General features: G+C 35.7%; 1 protein-coding gene, 1 long non-coding RNA gene and 1 pseudogene across 2 annotated transcripts; 2 read left to right on the forward strand and 1 right to left on the reverse strand.

Annotated features, from left to right (window-relative positions):
* The first annotated feature begins 1,947 nt into the window (after positions 1 to 1,947).
* On the forward strand, positions 1,948 to 5,084 carry LOC107784106 (fatty acyl-CoA reductase 3-like; annotated as a pseudogene).
* Positions 5,085 to 5,386: 302 nt separating this feature from the next.
* LOC107784109 (uncharacterized) lies at positions 5,387 to 5,752 on the reverse strand. The gene has a single exon (XM_016605180.2). The coding sequence runs from the start codon at positions 5,750 to 5,752 to the stop codon at positions 5,387 to 5,389; it is 366 nt and encodes a 121-aa protein (XP_016460666.2).
* A 3,826-nt stretch (positions 5,753 to 9,578) lies between these two features.
* On the forward strand, positions 9,579 to 11,752 carry LOC142182567 (uncharacterized). The gene is made up of 2 exons (XR_012711376.1): positions 9,579 to 9,820; positions 11,363 to 11,752. It is a non-coding gene; the product is annotated as an uncharacterized LOC142182567 (long non-coding RNA).
* The last annotated feature ends 5,207 nt before the right edge of the window (positions 11,753 to 16,959 follow it).

Genomic DNA, 16,959 nt, shown 5'->3' on the forward strand with positions numbered 1-16,959 from the left:
AAGGTTGTACCAGATAATCACTATTATCCTTAGCCACACAGTGGGCACCAAACTGTTTACCTTTAAAATTGGATAACAATTGAATTTATACGCGATTTTAAGGATATGTGATATAACTTGATACAAATTAAGAAGACAGGTTGATATTGAAATTAACGATAAGAAAATAAATGCAAACCACACAAATTGAATATCCTTAGCCTCTGAGTTTGATCACCCTCGAGCCAAGGAACGTCACAACTAATGTTAGAGTTACAAGATGACAAGAACTAGAAATGATCAGAATATTGCTTTCTTTGTCCGTGCTACAGTGTGTCCTATAAATGATAATAACCCCTGTTTATATAGTAGGGGTGTCCTACTCTTGGTACAATTCTATACAAAGTAAAAATCTCATGATTTGCCAATTAATCATCCTCTTCTTGATACGTGCAGAAATTTTCATCGTACTTTTCGACCGATTGCGGATATTTTGGCTTTCCGTTATTTGGCTCAACAAGTTTCCCTCCATCTTGTTCGGTCTCGATCTTGTTCGGTCTCTAGGTTACGAGCTCGACGATCTAATTTTGCGCCTTGGTTTGATATAACCCGAGCTCGAGCTTTGACCTGCCATGTTTCAGCCTCGATTGATCAAACAATGGACGAACCCAATTTCGACCATATACAGAAGTATATCATTTTTACCTCATATTATATTCGCATGTGCGATGAATTCAGGATATGGGACGCAAGTTCAAGTTAGTAGTCATTACAAAAGCATATTAAAATATGGATATGGTTATTAATCCAACACCACCTCAGGCTCAAATAGGATTTGCTTTTTCCAATAATATTTTCTACTGTTATACTGGTTTTTGATTCTTCTTAATTAATCAACATGGTCTTGGAAAAGTTATTGCAATGGTGGGAGATGGAATTAACTACCCACTAATGTATTTTAGAGGTGAATATAATTTTTAATATATGTGCAGGTTCTCGAACATGCAATTAATATTAGTATCATATAAAAGTAGTCTCGAAGGTAATCCGCCTAAGCTACTGTTTGGCATTGTGCTTTAGCTGTTACATCATAATTTCCATAAATAGGTTACAGAATTTAAATTTTATATTTGCATAAATTGGCCTAATATGCATTTAATTGGATAAACATAATCGATGAGAATTCATATGGCCGACTTCATTCGTTTAAATTATGGTGTAGTTGTTATTGTTGTTGAGATTCCACGTAGCAGTTGTAGGTAAGATCTACGTGACAGCGATTGTGTTCTTAGACGACTATGTTATTACACGTTAATTGAAGTACATTGAATCTACCACTATGTGGTTGATTTTGAATCAAAAGTGCTAATAATTACTCCGATTCCATTCATTGTCCTCGTACTGCATGCATGCCGAGTCGAATTAATATATTATTTTTTAACTTGAAATAATCTTTATGCTAAGTTCATACGTGGCAGCGTGTGTTCAATAGCACAACATGAATAATGTTGAAGTGTCTAATAGGAACAAGCCTTAGTTCAAATATCTAAATGAAAATTGATAATAACTTTAAGAGACCGCATAAATAAATTGAAGCGGATGTGTGCCGCGGAGTTTATATTTGCAAAGATAAGTTTAAGGCCTTTTATTAAGCCGCACCTAACTAAAGTAATATCCCGTGCTGCAAGCCGCAGCCTATGACAAGACAGACTTTGGTAATTCATTATAAATATTTGGATAGCTCTACAGTTGCAACTGCAGAGATGGGTAGCATTCATTTCTCTTTGAAAATATTGGTATCTAACTAGTCACATACCACATAATATGGGTACTCTCATATTGTCTTGAGAAAATTTCAGCATATATAGTAGGTACTGGACTCCATCTACATAAGTAGAATCATTCAAGAAATCCAGGTGATTTTGTACATGTGCAAATGCTTTACTTAATTAGTTTTCCAGTATAATTTCCCTGCAACACATAGTTTTCCAATACTTGTTAGGCCTGATAATATCTTATGTACAAGGATTTATAATATGAATTTAACCCCCATAAGTTTTCTTACCTCTAGCTCACTTCTGCGAACATTCTTCATCAATGGAATCGTGCTGCATTAATCAGTTTCTAGAAGGCAAGACCATTTTCATCACTGGTGCAACTGGCTACCTAGCAAAGAGTACCTTCTCTTTCTCTGTCCTATATATAGGTTGCACTAACAGTGCTTCTTGAGGAGATGATAACATAGATGAAATTTCTAGTGCTTTATTTGTTACATATTAATGTAGTTCTCATCGAGAAGATACTCCGTGTCCAGCCAAATGTGAAGAAGCTCTACTTGCTAATTAGAGCTCCAGATTCAATTCAGCTAAAGAGCGTTTTAACAACGAGGTACGTACTACTGCAACATAACCAATAGTAGTAGCAGTAGAAATAATAGCCATCATATTAGACTATACAGCTCCAATCCACATGACAATCCAAGATTTTCAGAGTTAAAGAATATGTTTTAATTGCAGGTGATAAAGACGGACCTGTTCAGAGTTCTAAGGGAGAAGTGGGGTGCAAAGCTACATTCCCTTATAGAAGACAAGGTTTTCCCAGTTGTTGGTGATATAGCTTGTGATAGTTTGGGGATAAATTCTGAGATGAAAGATGAGATGTGCAGAGAAATAGACATAATTGTAAACTCAGCTGCTACGACAAGATTTGATGAAAGGTAGTTCTGTAGAATAACAATATTATTCCTTGAAAAAAGAATAGAATAATGTACTCCATTCTTTTGCAGATATGATACTGCAATAAGGATCAATGCATTGGGTACCTTGAATGTTCTCAAATTTTCCAAGCAGTGTTCAAAACTAAAGATGCTTCTCCACGTAAGCATAGGTCAGCTCCATAGTCTTCCTTGTGCTTAATTAACCAACATTCATTATCATGACTTTGGGCCCGCGCATTGACTTAACATAAAGACCGATTCTTTTCAGCCTATGTTTGTGGAGAAAAGGAAGTATTGATACTAGAGAAACCATTGCACTATGGAGAGACGCTTAATGGAGGCTCTCAATTGGACATAGAAGTGGAGCAAAAGTTGGTAGAGGAGACACTAAAAGACCTTAAAGCTAGGAATGCCACTGAAAAAAAAGTAACTTTAGCTGTGAGAGTTCTAGGTAATGAGAGGTAAACGTTCCATAAAATCAGCCTCATTGATAAAATTGGTATTTGTACCCTATTCTTTTGAAGATTTATAGGGTTCTTTACCACCTTTCACGGCAATTATGATTCTTCAGGGCAAAGATACATGGATGGCCAAACACATACTCGTTCACAAAAGCAATGGGAGAGATGCTTTTGGGACACCTGAAGGAGGATCTCCAACTCATAATCCTTCGGCCAACAATTATATCGAGCACATACAAGGAGCCATTCCCAGGATGGAATGAAGGACTGAGATAATGACTATATACCATTCATGCATGCACACATGGAAAAGAAGAATAAGTCTTAACGAAACCAATCAGATTCTTCCTTCCACAGAACCATGGACACCTTCATTGTTGGATATGGTAAAGGGAAACAGAATGTTGCGATGGGTGATAGAGAATCAATACTGGATGTCGTATGTGACTCATGTGTATACCTTATCTCATAATGGAATGCACAAGTTTCTCTTATTTGCATCAGCTGGTCTTAATTAGTTCATCTACACTTCGAGTTCCTAAGTATGCACACTTTCTTAATGCCATCTTGCAATTTTGCCCAGATTCCAGCTGATATGGTTGTGAACTCAGTCATCGCGGGAATGGTAACCCGTAGAAATCGATCTTCCCATACAGCTATTTACCATATTAGCTCCTCTAGGACGAATCCACTAAAAAGTACTGATCTTATGCAATTTTCCGCTGAATACTTCAAGAAGAATCCATGGATTAACGAAACAGGAACGCCAGTCAAAGTCAAGAAATTTCATTTACTGGATAGCATGGCTAGCCTTCACACAAATACATAGCTATCCACTACATGCCATTATTAAAGGTTAGTTTTCATAGTAATGTCTTCTTAGATAAACTGTAAAATTTTAGCCTTTTTGGCTTCACTTGACCATGAAGTAGATAGTACCAACTTGGATTATTTGTGCTTATAGATGCATTTATTGGAAAAATATGGGATACCACACATATAAATTTCAACATTTCTAACATAGAACACTAATCAGTTAGACCAAAACTCTCTTTCGTTGAAAATCAGCTGGTATAAACTAGAAAACTCGTGATAAATACAGGTAAAAGAGGAAAAGACCATGGTATGCAAGAGAGATGTATCAAAAAAACAGACAGAGTGTTTATGAATGTTGACATGCACTTGAGCATTGATCGGTCACCACTGGTTAAGTTTATGTTTTAACATGTTTCAGATATTAAAGTGGGCAAACTTGATACTTTGCCAACATTTGCAAGAGCTGCATACAGACTTGGAAAGAAGGATCAATCTCGTCATTCGACTAGCTGAACTCTACAAACCCTATACATTATTCAAAGGAATGTGAGTTCATTAGTATTATGTTATATTAACACATTCAAGTAGTCAACAACAGCTCGTTTCAGTATTTATTAATTAATCAAATTTAAAGCTGTGCCTAATTGCTATTCTAATACCATTACTGCTGATTTTTACCAGTTTCAATGATACCAATGCTGAAATGTTGCAAATGGCAACAAGAGAAAGTAATGCAGATGATACATTTAATTTTGATCCAAGAACCATTCAGTGGGAAAAATACTTCAAGGAAATTCGTATTCCCGGATTAGTGAAATATGTTTTCTAAATAAACAGAATTATGCGAATAAAAAAGGCTGATATGCTACACTGCTTAAAGCTGTGTTGCTGCTTAAATTCCATTATGAAGTTGTTCAAATGACAATGTCAGTTCAAGAAAATATTGGCGGTATTATATGTAATTGAAGGACTGCTTTCTTTGTTTCACATATAACTAATAGTAACTATTTACCAGCAAACTGAACTCAAAGATTGGGTTCATTTTCTTGTACATATGTTACGGCTTTCATCAGAAGAATAAGTAGCTTTTATATATCATACACGATTTTATATGATGTCTATTCATTTCTCCATTTTTTTTTCTGATTGATAATTTATGTCAATACATCAACAACTTGATCGATCCTTTATTTGATCATTCTTTCTTCTTCTTTTTTTCAGCTATAGCAAGTGAAAAATTGCTTCAACTAATTAGAAAACAAATTAAAGAAAAATGTCCAAGGATCAGATAATTATTTATGCAATTTTCATCCACCAAAATTCAAGAGTTAAACAAGTAGAACAAGGACTGAAACATTAATAATTTAGCAAGTAGAGGCCAATATGAAGAAATAGATAATTAATTACCAATCTCTCAAGAAGGATGAACCTTGCTAGAGCTGTGAGAAGAAATGGCTTTAATAGCAGATTTCATAGAGGCACCAGCAGAATTAACAGCACTTTCAATATACTTTTTAGCAGCAACTGTAGCCACTTTTTCCATAGTTTTTCCCATTTTTCTTGCTCTTTCAGCAACACCCACTAAGCTATCATACTCAGCTTTAGCCATTTGGTTCATTTCTTCCTCGAAGCGGCGGAATTCTTCCATGGCGTCTTCCATTGCAGTGTTGAGATGATCCTCTGCTTCTTTCATGTAATTCTCAGCTTCTTCAACTTGTTTTTCTTGATCTAATTCCATAGCTGCCCAAGCCTTATAAGCTTCCACTTCGAAGAGTTTCATGAGATCATCTTCTATGGTGTAAGGGTCGAAGTTCTTGTCCCAAAGAGCTTGATCTGAAAGAATGGTGAATTGAGCAAAAAGAGCCTCCATTTTTTTGTGTTACTGTTTTGAATTTGGGAATGGAGAAAAATGGGGTTTCAGAATTTCAGTGGTGAAGGGAATTTATTCATTTGGATTTGATGATTGAAACAGTGTTTAGATAGTCGAAAGCCACTTTGGTAAAGGAATGGTAGATAGGGCCCCCAACATGCTCCTCCAAGGCACACCAACGGTTCAGTTGAATTTAGGCACTATCTTGCTTCTCTCTTTTTCCTTTTATTTTTTAGGGAAAATTTTACTAATTGGGCTCCTTACTTTTCAATTTTATAGCACATATTTCAATTTATAATTAACTAGCCTAAAAATAATATGCTAATATTCAACATTCAACTTCAATAGGTTTTCAAAACTACTAGTTAATTTTTAGAAAAGATTGCTCAAACTTTTAAGTTAATTTTCGAATCAGTAACTGTAACTCAATTATTAGTTCAACAAACTAAATCTATTTGGGTGGTGAAAATTAAATTTTTAACAAGTTTAAATATGTGGATTTAAATTCTGAATTTGATTTTGTGAAAAATCTGGAATGGTGTTATTTAGGCTTGTTAGAATAGTATATAGAGGTTGTATCTAAAATTTGAAGTCATTTAATGGAGTTTTGGACTTTGTTTGAACAAGTATTATAACTGAAAATCGTGGAAGAAGTTCGTCTATAGACGTTTATATAAAGGTGTATAAAAATGTATAATAGTGTATAAGGTGTGTTTCTACACTCATATACACTATTATACAAGATTATACATAATTATACAAAAAAAAACTGATTTTGTCTTCTTCCTTGCGCCTTTTTTGAAATTTAACTCAAATCTTGCTCAAATCACTTTAAATTTAAATTTTGAACTCCTTTTGATATTTTCAATCAATTGGAACAACGCTCAATCCAAACAACTAACAAACTCAAAAAAAAACCATTTTCGAAAGCAAAGCTTTGAATGGTCTTCAATGGTAGACTTCTACTTTTTAATTTTCTTACATTGCAACCAGGTGCACAAGAGGAGAAGCAGAAAATATACGACCCCTTGAAGCATATGTAGAATATGTGAGAAGAAAAGAGAGTGAAAACAATGATTGTGAGAATACAAATTTAACTCCATAGCTTTTAGAAGCAATGGTTGTAAGGGCACAATTTTTAATTTGTTAGTGCTTTCAAAATATGTGCAATATGGGCTAGGTCGGGTAAAACTTAAAAACATGGGCTTTTTTTGTTATGGTGTGAAGTCATGTGTATTTTCTTGTAATTCTTTATTTTTTTAATTCTTTTTTTTTATTTATAGAAGTACATTTTTCTAGTACTTTTTCTTTATTTCCTTTTTGTTTTATCAAGTAGGTGTTTGAACATAAAAATTACGTATAATTTTTGAATAAAATAGTATTTGGAGTTAAGTTGAAAAATGGTGTTTGTAATTTAAAATTGGGTTTGGACATGTATTTCACTTGAAAAATATTGAGTTTTGTGAGTGGGAAAAATAAGATTTTGAAAATCTTGATATTGAAAAATTCATTTTCGAATTTTTTAAAAAAAACTTGCAAAATTTTATGGACAAACACATTATTGAAAAAAATTTGAAAAAATTAAAATATTTTTTATGGACAAACGGGTCCTTAATAAGTTGAATTTTGAAATCGTAACACTATAATATAAATTGTTACTTGTATAATAACAAAATAACTAAAACTGGATTTGTTATTAACGGGAGAGGAAATTTCAAAAAATATTACGATTTTATATTTAATTACAATTCGCATTTATTGTTTCAATATTTATCATTCATAGCAAATCTTTCCTTGTTAGACGTCTGTATTCACTGTATTGGTTCGTGCAACTAATACAAAGTGTGTCAACTATATTTGTTCGCGCAACTAATACAACCTGTATCAACTGTATTTAACGAATACAACCAAAACAAATACAAAAATACAGGTATATGTACAAGGATACAAACAACCAAAATACAATACATTGGTACATAACCACAAAATACCATCAAACATATACAGTACCAAAAAAATATCATACCTGAAAAACAAATACATACATGGTACAAATCAAGGCGAAATATAGAAAATACGGGGTTTTGCTGAAAAATTCCTCTCTCGTAATATAGAAGTACAAGTACATTTATTATAAAATTCAAATATATCTACCGATAATAATTTTATAAAGTGTAAATATAAATAATAAATACTGGGTATAAATTAGTTACACCATACAATTTTTATTTTAATGGAAATGTCTAAGGGGGTGGTGAAGTGGGCCACGAGTGTAGCATTTTGTCAAAGCCATCATCAATCCTTAGGGACAAATAAATGTGGGTAGTACTAGTCTTGACTTGTAATTATGCTTATTCGATGTAGCCGATTACATCACAAATTATTATGTATCACATCTTGGTTTCTTAGTTCTTAAATCGAACAAATTGATCTTTCAAGCAATTATATGCAAAAGAATGGTAAAAACTTACCCATATCGGATGTATACCCAATTTAATTAAGTTAATCATAAATAACAAACTAAAGATTATTAGGAGTCTTATTTCCGAAGAACAATTTTTTTAAAAATGGAGTATATCTAATATAAAGTATCGAGTAAAATTTAGGTTTTTCGTCACATTACTATCTTTAATTTCGCTCAATTTTCTTCACATTGGTTTCATTCTTCATCGCAGATTTAACAAGAAGTTGAAGTTTACTTTTTCAACGATGCAATTGCAAAATTAATGTACATTATTATGCCAAAAACTCAATTGAAAATGTATTGGGGGAGACAAGTTTTGCAAATAAGCATAGGCTATCTTTTGCTTAGGAGTAAGCAAAATTAAATTACAAATATATAACTTCAATAAATGTGGAGCTATCTTTATATTTTTATTGAACATTTGAAAGTATCAGGAAAGAAATGTAGTCCGCCTCTTCTTCTTTTTTTCCCCTTATTAATAAATCCTAATAAACTACATCTTTGTTTTGTCGTATAATCTATGGAATAATTTTTGAACAAATGAATATCTAGCTACAAACTTGAGTTTTTCCTAGTTGGTTTCTTGTGTTTTCGGTAACTTGCGGTTGATTCAAGTTGACGTTAATATAAGGAACATAACAAAGAATAGCAAAATTATTAAGTAGTTTTATACTATTATTTAAAATCATGTGAAAAATATGTAGTAGTTAACTATGGTTATATACTAAGAAATGTGGTTAAATAAAATGACATGTGTCATTTATTTATAGGATGGGTGTAAACAATATTTACCCAAAAGAATTGATAATATGGTTGATGACTCTGTTCTCAAGTTGAGTAAACTGTCTTTCCAAGCAAATTAAATGGTGAGGCAAATATTTGACCAAATTGATTTAGTTGTAAGATTAAATGAACTTGTAACTCTTCGAACCAAATAAGTTAAGAGCAAACAACTAGGAGTACATTACCATCGCTAGGAGTCATGTTGCTATGGACTGGATAAATGAAAATAGGACTCTACGTTTTGATCCTAATTTTCTTTGGGAAGATTAAAGCGGCCATCAATAGCTTTTCTTATATAGACACTACTACTCACTCGTTAAGAACATCAAATATCAAATTTGTCTAAATTATGAGGTTTGTATCATGAGGAATATATTAATGCAAATGAAGTTTCATAGATTTTAATATGAGAAGAATGCCATAAAAGTTCTCCCAATAGATGATTTCATTGTGATAAATCATTTATTTACAAATTAGAAGAGAGAAAAAAAGAAGAAGATTAATTGGAAGAAAAAGAATTTAAGCTTATCTGATAATTTCATTGAATCATTGGTGATCAATTATTTATCTATATACTCTTCCAATCATCATATTCGAAGGAACAAACTGTTTCACCACTGAAACCCCATTTTTCTTCATTCTCGAATTCACATCAGTAGCACAAAACTGGAGGCTTTTTCTGAGTATGATTGCTGCCAAAAATTAAAGCAATTTCCTCTCACTCTAACAAGGTTCGTCGTTCTTGAGAGATGGGTAATTAATTATTTATTTCTTCATATTGGACTATACTTGCTAAATTAATAGTTTCAGTCCTTGTTCTACTTGTTTAACTCCTGAATTTTGGTGAATGAAAATTGCACAAATAAGTACCAGATGTCCAGATCCTTTCTTGGAACAAAATTTTCTTTGTTTATTTTTTAGTTAGTTGAAGCAATTTTTTCGCTTGCGATAGCTGAAAAAAAAGAAGAAGAAGAAGAATGATCAAATCAAGGATCAATGAAATTGTTACTGTATTGGCATAAATTATCAACAGAACAAATAATTGAAAAGCTATATTTTTCTGATGAAGGCAAGTAACATATGTACCAGAAAAGAACCCAATCTTTGACTTCAATTAGCAGGTATATAGTATATGCGAAAAAATGAAAGTGGTTCTTCAGTTACATATAATACTTCCATTATTTCTTTAACGACATAGTCATTCAAACAAATACATGATGGAATTTAAGCTTCCTTTTAACACATAATCCTTCTTTCTCAGAAACTGTACTTCACTAATCCAGGAATATGAATTTCCTTGAAGTATTTTCCCACTGAATAGTTGTTGGATCAAAATTAAATGTGTCATCTGCATTACTTTCTCTTGTTGCCATTTGCAACATTTCAGCATTGGTGTCATCGAAACTGGTAAAAATCAGCAGTAATGGTGTTAGAATAGCAATTTGGATCAGCATTAAGTTTGATTAGTAGTAATTAGATGCTTAAACAAGCTGTTGCCTATTTGGATGTGTTAATAAAAAACTACTGACATCTTCCCTTCTTTTATGGTACAAATCAGCAGTAATGGTGTTAGGCCAATGAGTGGTTCTTTGCTTTATTCAGTTCCCCTTTTATTTCTTTTCAGGCAGTTTTAGTCTGTACTAGTATATCACGCTTTAAAAAGTTGACTGATGTTAGTTCAAACATCAAGGAGTTTAAATCAAAACGAACTTTGAATTAAAACTTAAAGAGGAAGAGAGGAAAGGACGCCCAAGATTAAACTCACATTCCTTTGAACAATGTGTAGGGTTTGTAGAGGTCAGCTAGTCGAATGACGAGATTGATCCTTCTTTCTATGTCTGTGTGCATCTCTTTCAAATGTTGGCAAAGTATCAAGTTTGTCCACTTTAATATCTGGAACATGTTAAAATATACACTTAGCCAGACGGTACGCTATCAATGCTCAAGTGCGTGTCAAAAATATTATTTGATGTATCCATATTCTGGTTTACATCTATAAGCATATATAGTCCAGGTTAGTAACAGTCCTACTTTATGGCCAAGTGAAGTCAAAGTATCTTAGCAGTTTATTCAATGAAAACAAACCTTTAACAAACCTTTAACAAAGTATTTGTGAAGGCTAGCCATGCTATCCAATAAATGAAATTTCTTCACTTTGACTGGCTTTCCTCTTTCGTCAATCCATGGATTCTTCGTGAAGTAATCAACAAAAAATTCTATAATATCAGCACTTTTTAGTTGACTCCTTCTGGAGGAGCTAATGTTGTAAACAGTTGTAGGGGAAGAACGATTTCTATGGGCTACCATTGCCGCGATGACTGAGTTCACAACCATGTCTGCTGGAATCTGCGCAACATGGCAAAGTGGCATTAAGGAAGTGAGGGTTGTGAACACTTTAGAACTCGAAGTGTTAGATGAACTAATTAAGACCAGCTGACACAAACAAGAGAGATTTCTGTAGTTCATTATGACATTAAATATGTACATTCACATACCACATCCATTATTGATTCTTTATCAGCCATACGAAAACTCTGTTTTCCTTTACCATAGGCAGCAATGAAGATGTCCATGGTTCTGTGGGAAGGAAGAATCATATTGGCTTACTAAAACTTGTTTTTTTCTTATGTCCATAAATGGTATATAGTTCTTAATTACCTCGATCCTTCAATCCATCCACGGAATGGCTCCTTGTAAGTGCTTAATATAATTGTTGGCCGTAGCATTATGAGTTGGAGATTGATCGAAGCCTACCCTGCACTACTATTGAGTAGCGAGAGAGGGTCGAAGCAGCTTTTACCCGATTTAGGGTCGGGAGCGATTTCCACAGAGAGCTACAAGTTGGAGTCGGGTATCTATCTAGTTTGGAGTCGTGTATGTGTTCCAAATTACACTTCTTAACATTTTTGGGTTTTTGTTTTACTTCTACTTTTATCAAACTACAATGGTAAATTAAACTAGAATAAGCGAAGAGTAAAATGTTACGGGTTATTCAAATGGTTTAAAAGGCACTAGGGTAGTGACTTTCGCTTAGGTGGTCAATTGACGGATAAATTTGTCTAAGGCATGATTGACATATTTGGGGAGTATGATATAACCGTTGCACGATTTTACCCACTCTACACCTCTCGGTGGTTCAAGTGATTTTGCCCGAATTGACTTTCTCAAGATCAATTGGGTATGCAAATTTGCACAAGCAATCAAGGTTCAAGTCGGGTATTACTCTCTCGAGGTTTAACCCTTTAATTGGGGCTATCAATCTCTTGAGTACGCTCCAATTCCTTGTTGGACCAATTTCAGAGACTCAATCAAGCTCTCTTTCTCAAGAAGAGATCAAGTCAACTAAACACAAACTAGTGTTTGCAACCACTAATTCAGCAATTAAACATGAAATTAGCCCAAATATCAAACACCCATAGTCAATCTAGCCCTAAAACACAAGACTCATCAATTACCCACACTAGGGTTGAGCCACAACCCTAGCTTATGGGTTTAGCTACTCATAATTAAAGAAGAAAAGCAAGAAATAGATGAAGAACAACTCATATTAATTAATTACTAAAATAACAAGAAGATTCAATGTTGAAATGTAGCTAAAATTACTCAAAACAGCTAAAACTATGAAGTCACGAGCGCAGCTCTGAAGAGAAAACTATCTGATTACCTAAAAATGGGAAAAGAAGCTATTTATACTAAGCTGAAAAATCTATACAAAAATACCCCTGCGGGGCTAGTGCGGCCGCACTAAGGCTCTTGACATAAAAATCCATCTCTCTGAACTCAGGTAATGCGAACTGCACAGAATGGAGTGCGACCGCGGAGGCTTCTAGTGCGGTCCGCATGAAATGGAGCGTAGACCGCATTGGCTTGAAACTCAGAACTGGCAACTCTCTGATCCTTCTTACTGCGGACCGCACTAAATCGAGTGTGGCCGCATTGATCCCTGTGCGGATTGCACAAAACCTACTGCGGGCACATTGCTCTTTTTGCCTGAATATCATACTCTCTGAACCTCACTTGTGCGGACCGCACCGAATGGTGTGCGGCCGCACTGAGCTTTGTCTTGTCTTGATACTTGTGCAAGTTTCACTCCTTTTGACCTGATCTTTGACATCTTGTCACCTTGTTGATCAAACCTGCAATCAAGCACAACTTGTGAGCCTTTGGGACTATTTTGTACACATTTCTAATCAAAACTTAAGCAAGAAGGAGTATAACATGTATCAAAATCCCTAGGTATCAACTCCCTCAAACTTAAGCTTTTGCTTATCCTCGAGCAAACAAAATAAGACTCACCCCTCAAGGGAAAATCCAAGAAAATTCAGCTGTCCTAAAGTAACCTCATCTAGCATCAATTGTGACTAACAATTGCCCTCAATATAAATGAATCATTAACAACATTTACTCTTTGAAACACCATGGATTAAATGCGACACAAGAGCATCAAGAGTTGACTCAACACATCAAAGAACTCTTTCTATTACTTTGGTCATTGTGGAACCCAAACTCACACATCCTCAACTCTCCCTAAGCAAACCTCACCATTAGAATAGTGGCACTCAGAACGAGGTCAATGGAAGTTCACTCATCTCTCTCAAGAAAAAGTCACAAGTCCGGCTCTAAGTACCATATGCTTGCCCCTTATGTGAGTCACCACTAATGTAAGTTAAATTCAACTCAAGATGATATAGGGCTTTTGTGGAAACATGGTGAAGGTTTTTGGTTCAGGGTAGGAAATGTTTGGTCTAAGTAGGTTCCATCTTCCCTTAAGCACTTTTTTTTGTTTCATTCGACACACATTCCATTGACTCTTTGAGTCACTTCACTTCTTTCTAAGGGGTTAGAGAGACACACTGTCACTCTTTCTTATACATTTCAGATCTTTTCTCTTTTCTCTTTTCTCAACTTTCCACACCTTTTATTCTTTGCTTTTCTTGAATCCCTTTTTATTCAATTCTACCTTGAGCATTCTTTTTGTCTTTTTGCTTTTCTTTTTTTTTCATTACCTTTCCTTTTCTTCATTTTGTACCTTTTTACCACTTTGTTGACATCCTCGTCTCTCCCCCCAAACTTATACTTTTTCCATGTGCTAAAGGAAAGATCAGGTGCCAAGAGAAGGTATTTTTTAGAACGGGTAAAGGCTTGTATCATGGTTCTTTAAAGGAAAAAGGTCTAAGGCTCAAAAGGATTGACTAGGGATCTTATCATTGGTAGGTTATGGAAGTGTTCGAGCTATCATTTGGACCAAGGAGAGCCTATAATCATGTCTCAAGTCAAAATTCACTTAGGATTTCACCTCAACAAATATTCAGAGCAAGTTCTATACTAGTGGCTTGGGACTTGGACTTGCAATGCAATTCTCACCACACAAGCTATGGAATTGCTAAAGACACAGAGTCGGGAGCCCACAACGACCTTAGATAAGATTTGAGCACACAATGGTCCCGAAAAATCACTTGATGATTATCGGTTAACACAAGAGTCTCAAAGTCACGACTTTCACCATCCTAAACACAACAATTTGTTTTTTATCATAAGATCAAAGGCAAATGTGCTAGGCCCAAGTGAAGCTTTTCTTGAGGCACCCTTAACCACTAATTACTAAAAATAAAAAGAAAAACGGACTCAAACCCTTAAAAAGGTTGTCACGTCATCCATCATTGGGAAGAGCCACCTGATTCACACAAACTCCACCTTTGGAAAGAACTGTGGCATTAAGAAAACCAAAGGCTTATTGCAAACTTTCAAAATAAGAAGCTACGAACATAAATAAGAAGCTAAGAACGAAAAATTGCGAAAAGTAAAATGAACATATACAATAGGGGATTTGTCGAATATACAATAGATGGGATGAATATGTACAATGTAACATAACTTTATATACAAACCCAAAGTAAAATAAAAGTACGCAAATTGTAACGAAATGTTAAAATTATATACAAACCAAAGATGAAAAATAAAGAAAGCCTAAAAACTATCAAATATATACAATAATCCAAATCCATAAAAGTAGGGCCTACCCCCTCAAATGAAAGCTAACATTGTCCCTAATGCCAACTAAACTAAATAAGCACTAAAAAGAAAAGGGAAAAGGATATAGAGACTCCCTATGGCCCGTCTGCCTGCATGGGCTCCTGAGTGGTCCCTGGGTCCTCACTATGCTCGGGAACCTCAGACTGGTTCCCTATGGTCTGTTGCTCTGTTGCTGGGACCTGGGCCTGGACTTGGACAGGCTTCTGAGGTGCATCCTCTATAGACTGTGGGACCCGTAGAGGCGGAGGTGCCGACTGAGCCTCAACTGTAGTAGTGAGGATAGACAACTTGGATGACGCTATCTGTATCAAGTTGTTGATACTGAGAAAAGCCTGGCTCAGTCGGTGTGTATTCACTAGATAAGCTCGAGGGTATCTTTGGGTCAACTGAAGTGGATGGGCCAAGAGGAATGTCTGTGGAGGTGGAGGTAGGCTGAGCAGGAGCCACTACCACAACTGGCTTTTCAGACTGGCCAGTTGGAGCAGTAGCTGTTCCCTTAAAGTTCTTGCTCTTTGGGTTGTCATCCCCCTACATGTCGTACCAAGAGAATGGGGCCCTCACTTTGACCTTGATATCAAATGGCCTCTTTTCAACTTTGAGGTCCCTGAAGTACATAGTCGAGAAGCTGGGGAAAGGGTAGCTTCTGTCATGATCATTGCCTATAAGTGTGATTACCCTAGACATTATATTTTCCATATTGATCGAGTACCCCACCATGATTGAAGCCACCAAAACAGCCCGATGAAGAGGGAGAGAGTTGTCGTAAGTAGTGGGGTCAAGTCTGCTGCACACAAAAGTTTTCCACCCCTTTGCCTCGATGTTCAAACTTCTTCTCAGAATCTTGATGCCCGGATTCAACCAATCGGGGGTGATACCTGGGATTGCCAAATACTGTGCCAACCAGGGACGGACCTCCTCGCACATTTCCATCTTCGCCATAAATAGTGCCTCATCCTCCTCATCAAAGCCTAGGTTGTCATTTATTGCTTTCTTATCAAACAACACCTCTAGATTTCGCACCTTGGTCATTTTGTGCCCTTTTTTATGTGGGCAACGTTGGTGTAGAATTCCTTGACCAAGTTCGTTGGCATCTACACATTCACCCAAAAAGTAATCCCAGTTAACTCTCTCCCTAAACTGCCTCCTCACATTGGGGTTGTGAGCCAGTAAGTCCCTATCCACAAAGCTCCTCTCCGGGATTAATTTCCTCACCAGCCACCATTCCCTAAACTTGTGATAAGCTACCTCACTAATAAATCAATCTTGCCACACCTCCGGTTTCCTAGTTCTCGCAACCCCGCCAACCTGAGGTTCACCCCCTTCTCCTACTTCGTCTTCTCCTCCTACTTCCTCATCGTCTCCTACTGCACCCTCTACGGATAATAAAGTTGTGGGAGAGGTGGAGTATTCATCCCCACCACCTTCAGCTGAGCCCTCAGACGACCCAGAAGATATATTTAGTAACGCTTGGGCAACAGGGGAAGTGGAAGGAGTGTCTCTTAGTCTGTTTCTCTCCGACCAGTTAGGGATGTACTCTGGGATTCAGTCTTAAGATATCTTCTGGGAGGGCTCGTACTCACTCCCAGACATGTCAATGGCCTTATTAGCAGCTTTAGTCATCTTCCTCATGTTTTTAATGTTTTGTCGGGCTTGAACAGTCAATCTTACCATTTTCTGTTTCCCTCCCCGGGAGGATTCTCCTATGCCTGGTTGTTTAGAGCCCTTGCCCCTTTGTTTCACCATTGTCTGCAAACAAGTTCAGGTATGCTCTGTTAGTATCAGTAGATTCAATTAAGTTCACAGTTGCAGAAGAATAAAGGTTGCAGATAGTTGCAGA

The sequence above is a fragment of the Nicotiana tabacum genome, chromosome 7, assembly GCF_000715075.1.
Source record: "Nicotiana tabacum cultivar K326 chromosome 7, ASM71507v2, whole genome shotgun sequence".
NCBI lineage: Eukaryota > Viridiplantae > Streptophyta > Magnoliopsida > Solanales > Solanaceae > Nicotiana > Nicotiana tabacum.

Excerpts from the sequence above, each read along its gene's own strand:
- LOC107784109 (XM_016605180.2), bottom strand. The coding sequence starts at position 5,752 with ATGAAACTCTTCGAAGTGGAAGCTTATAAGGCTTGGGCAGCTATGGAA.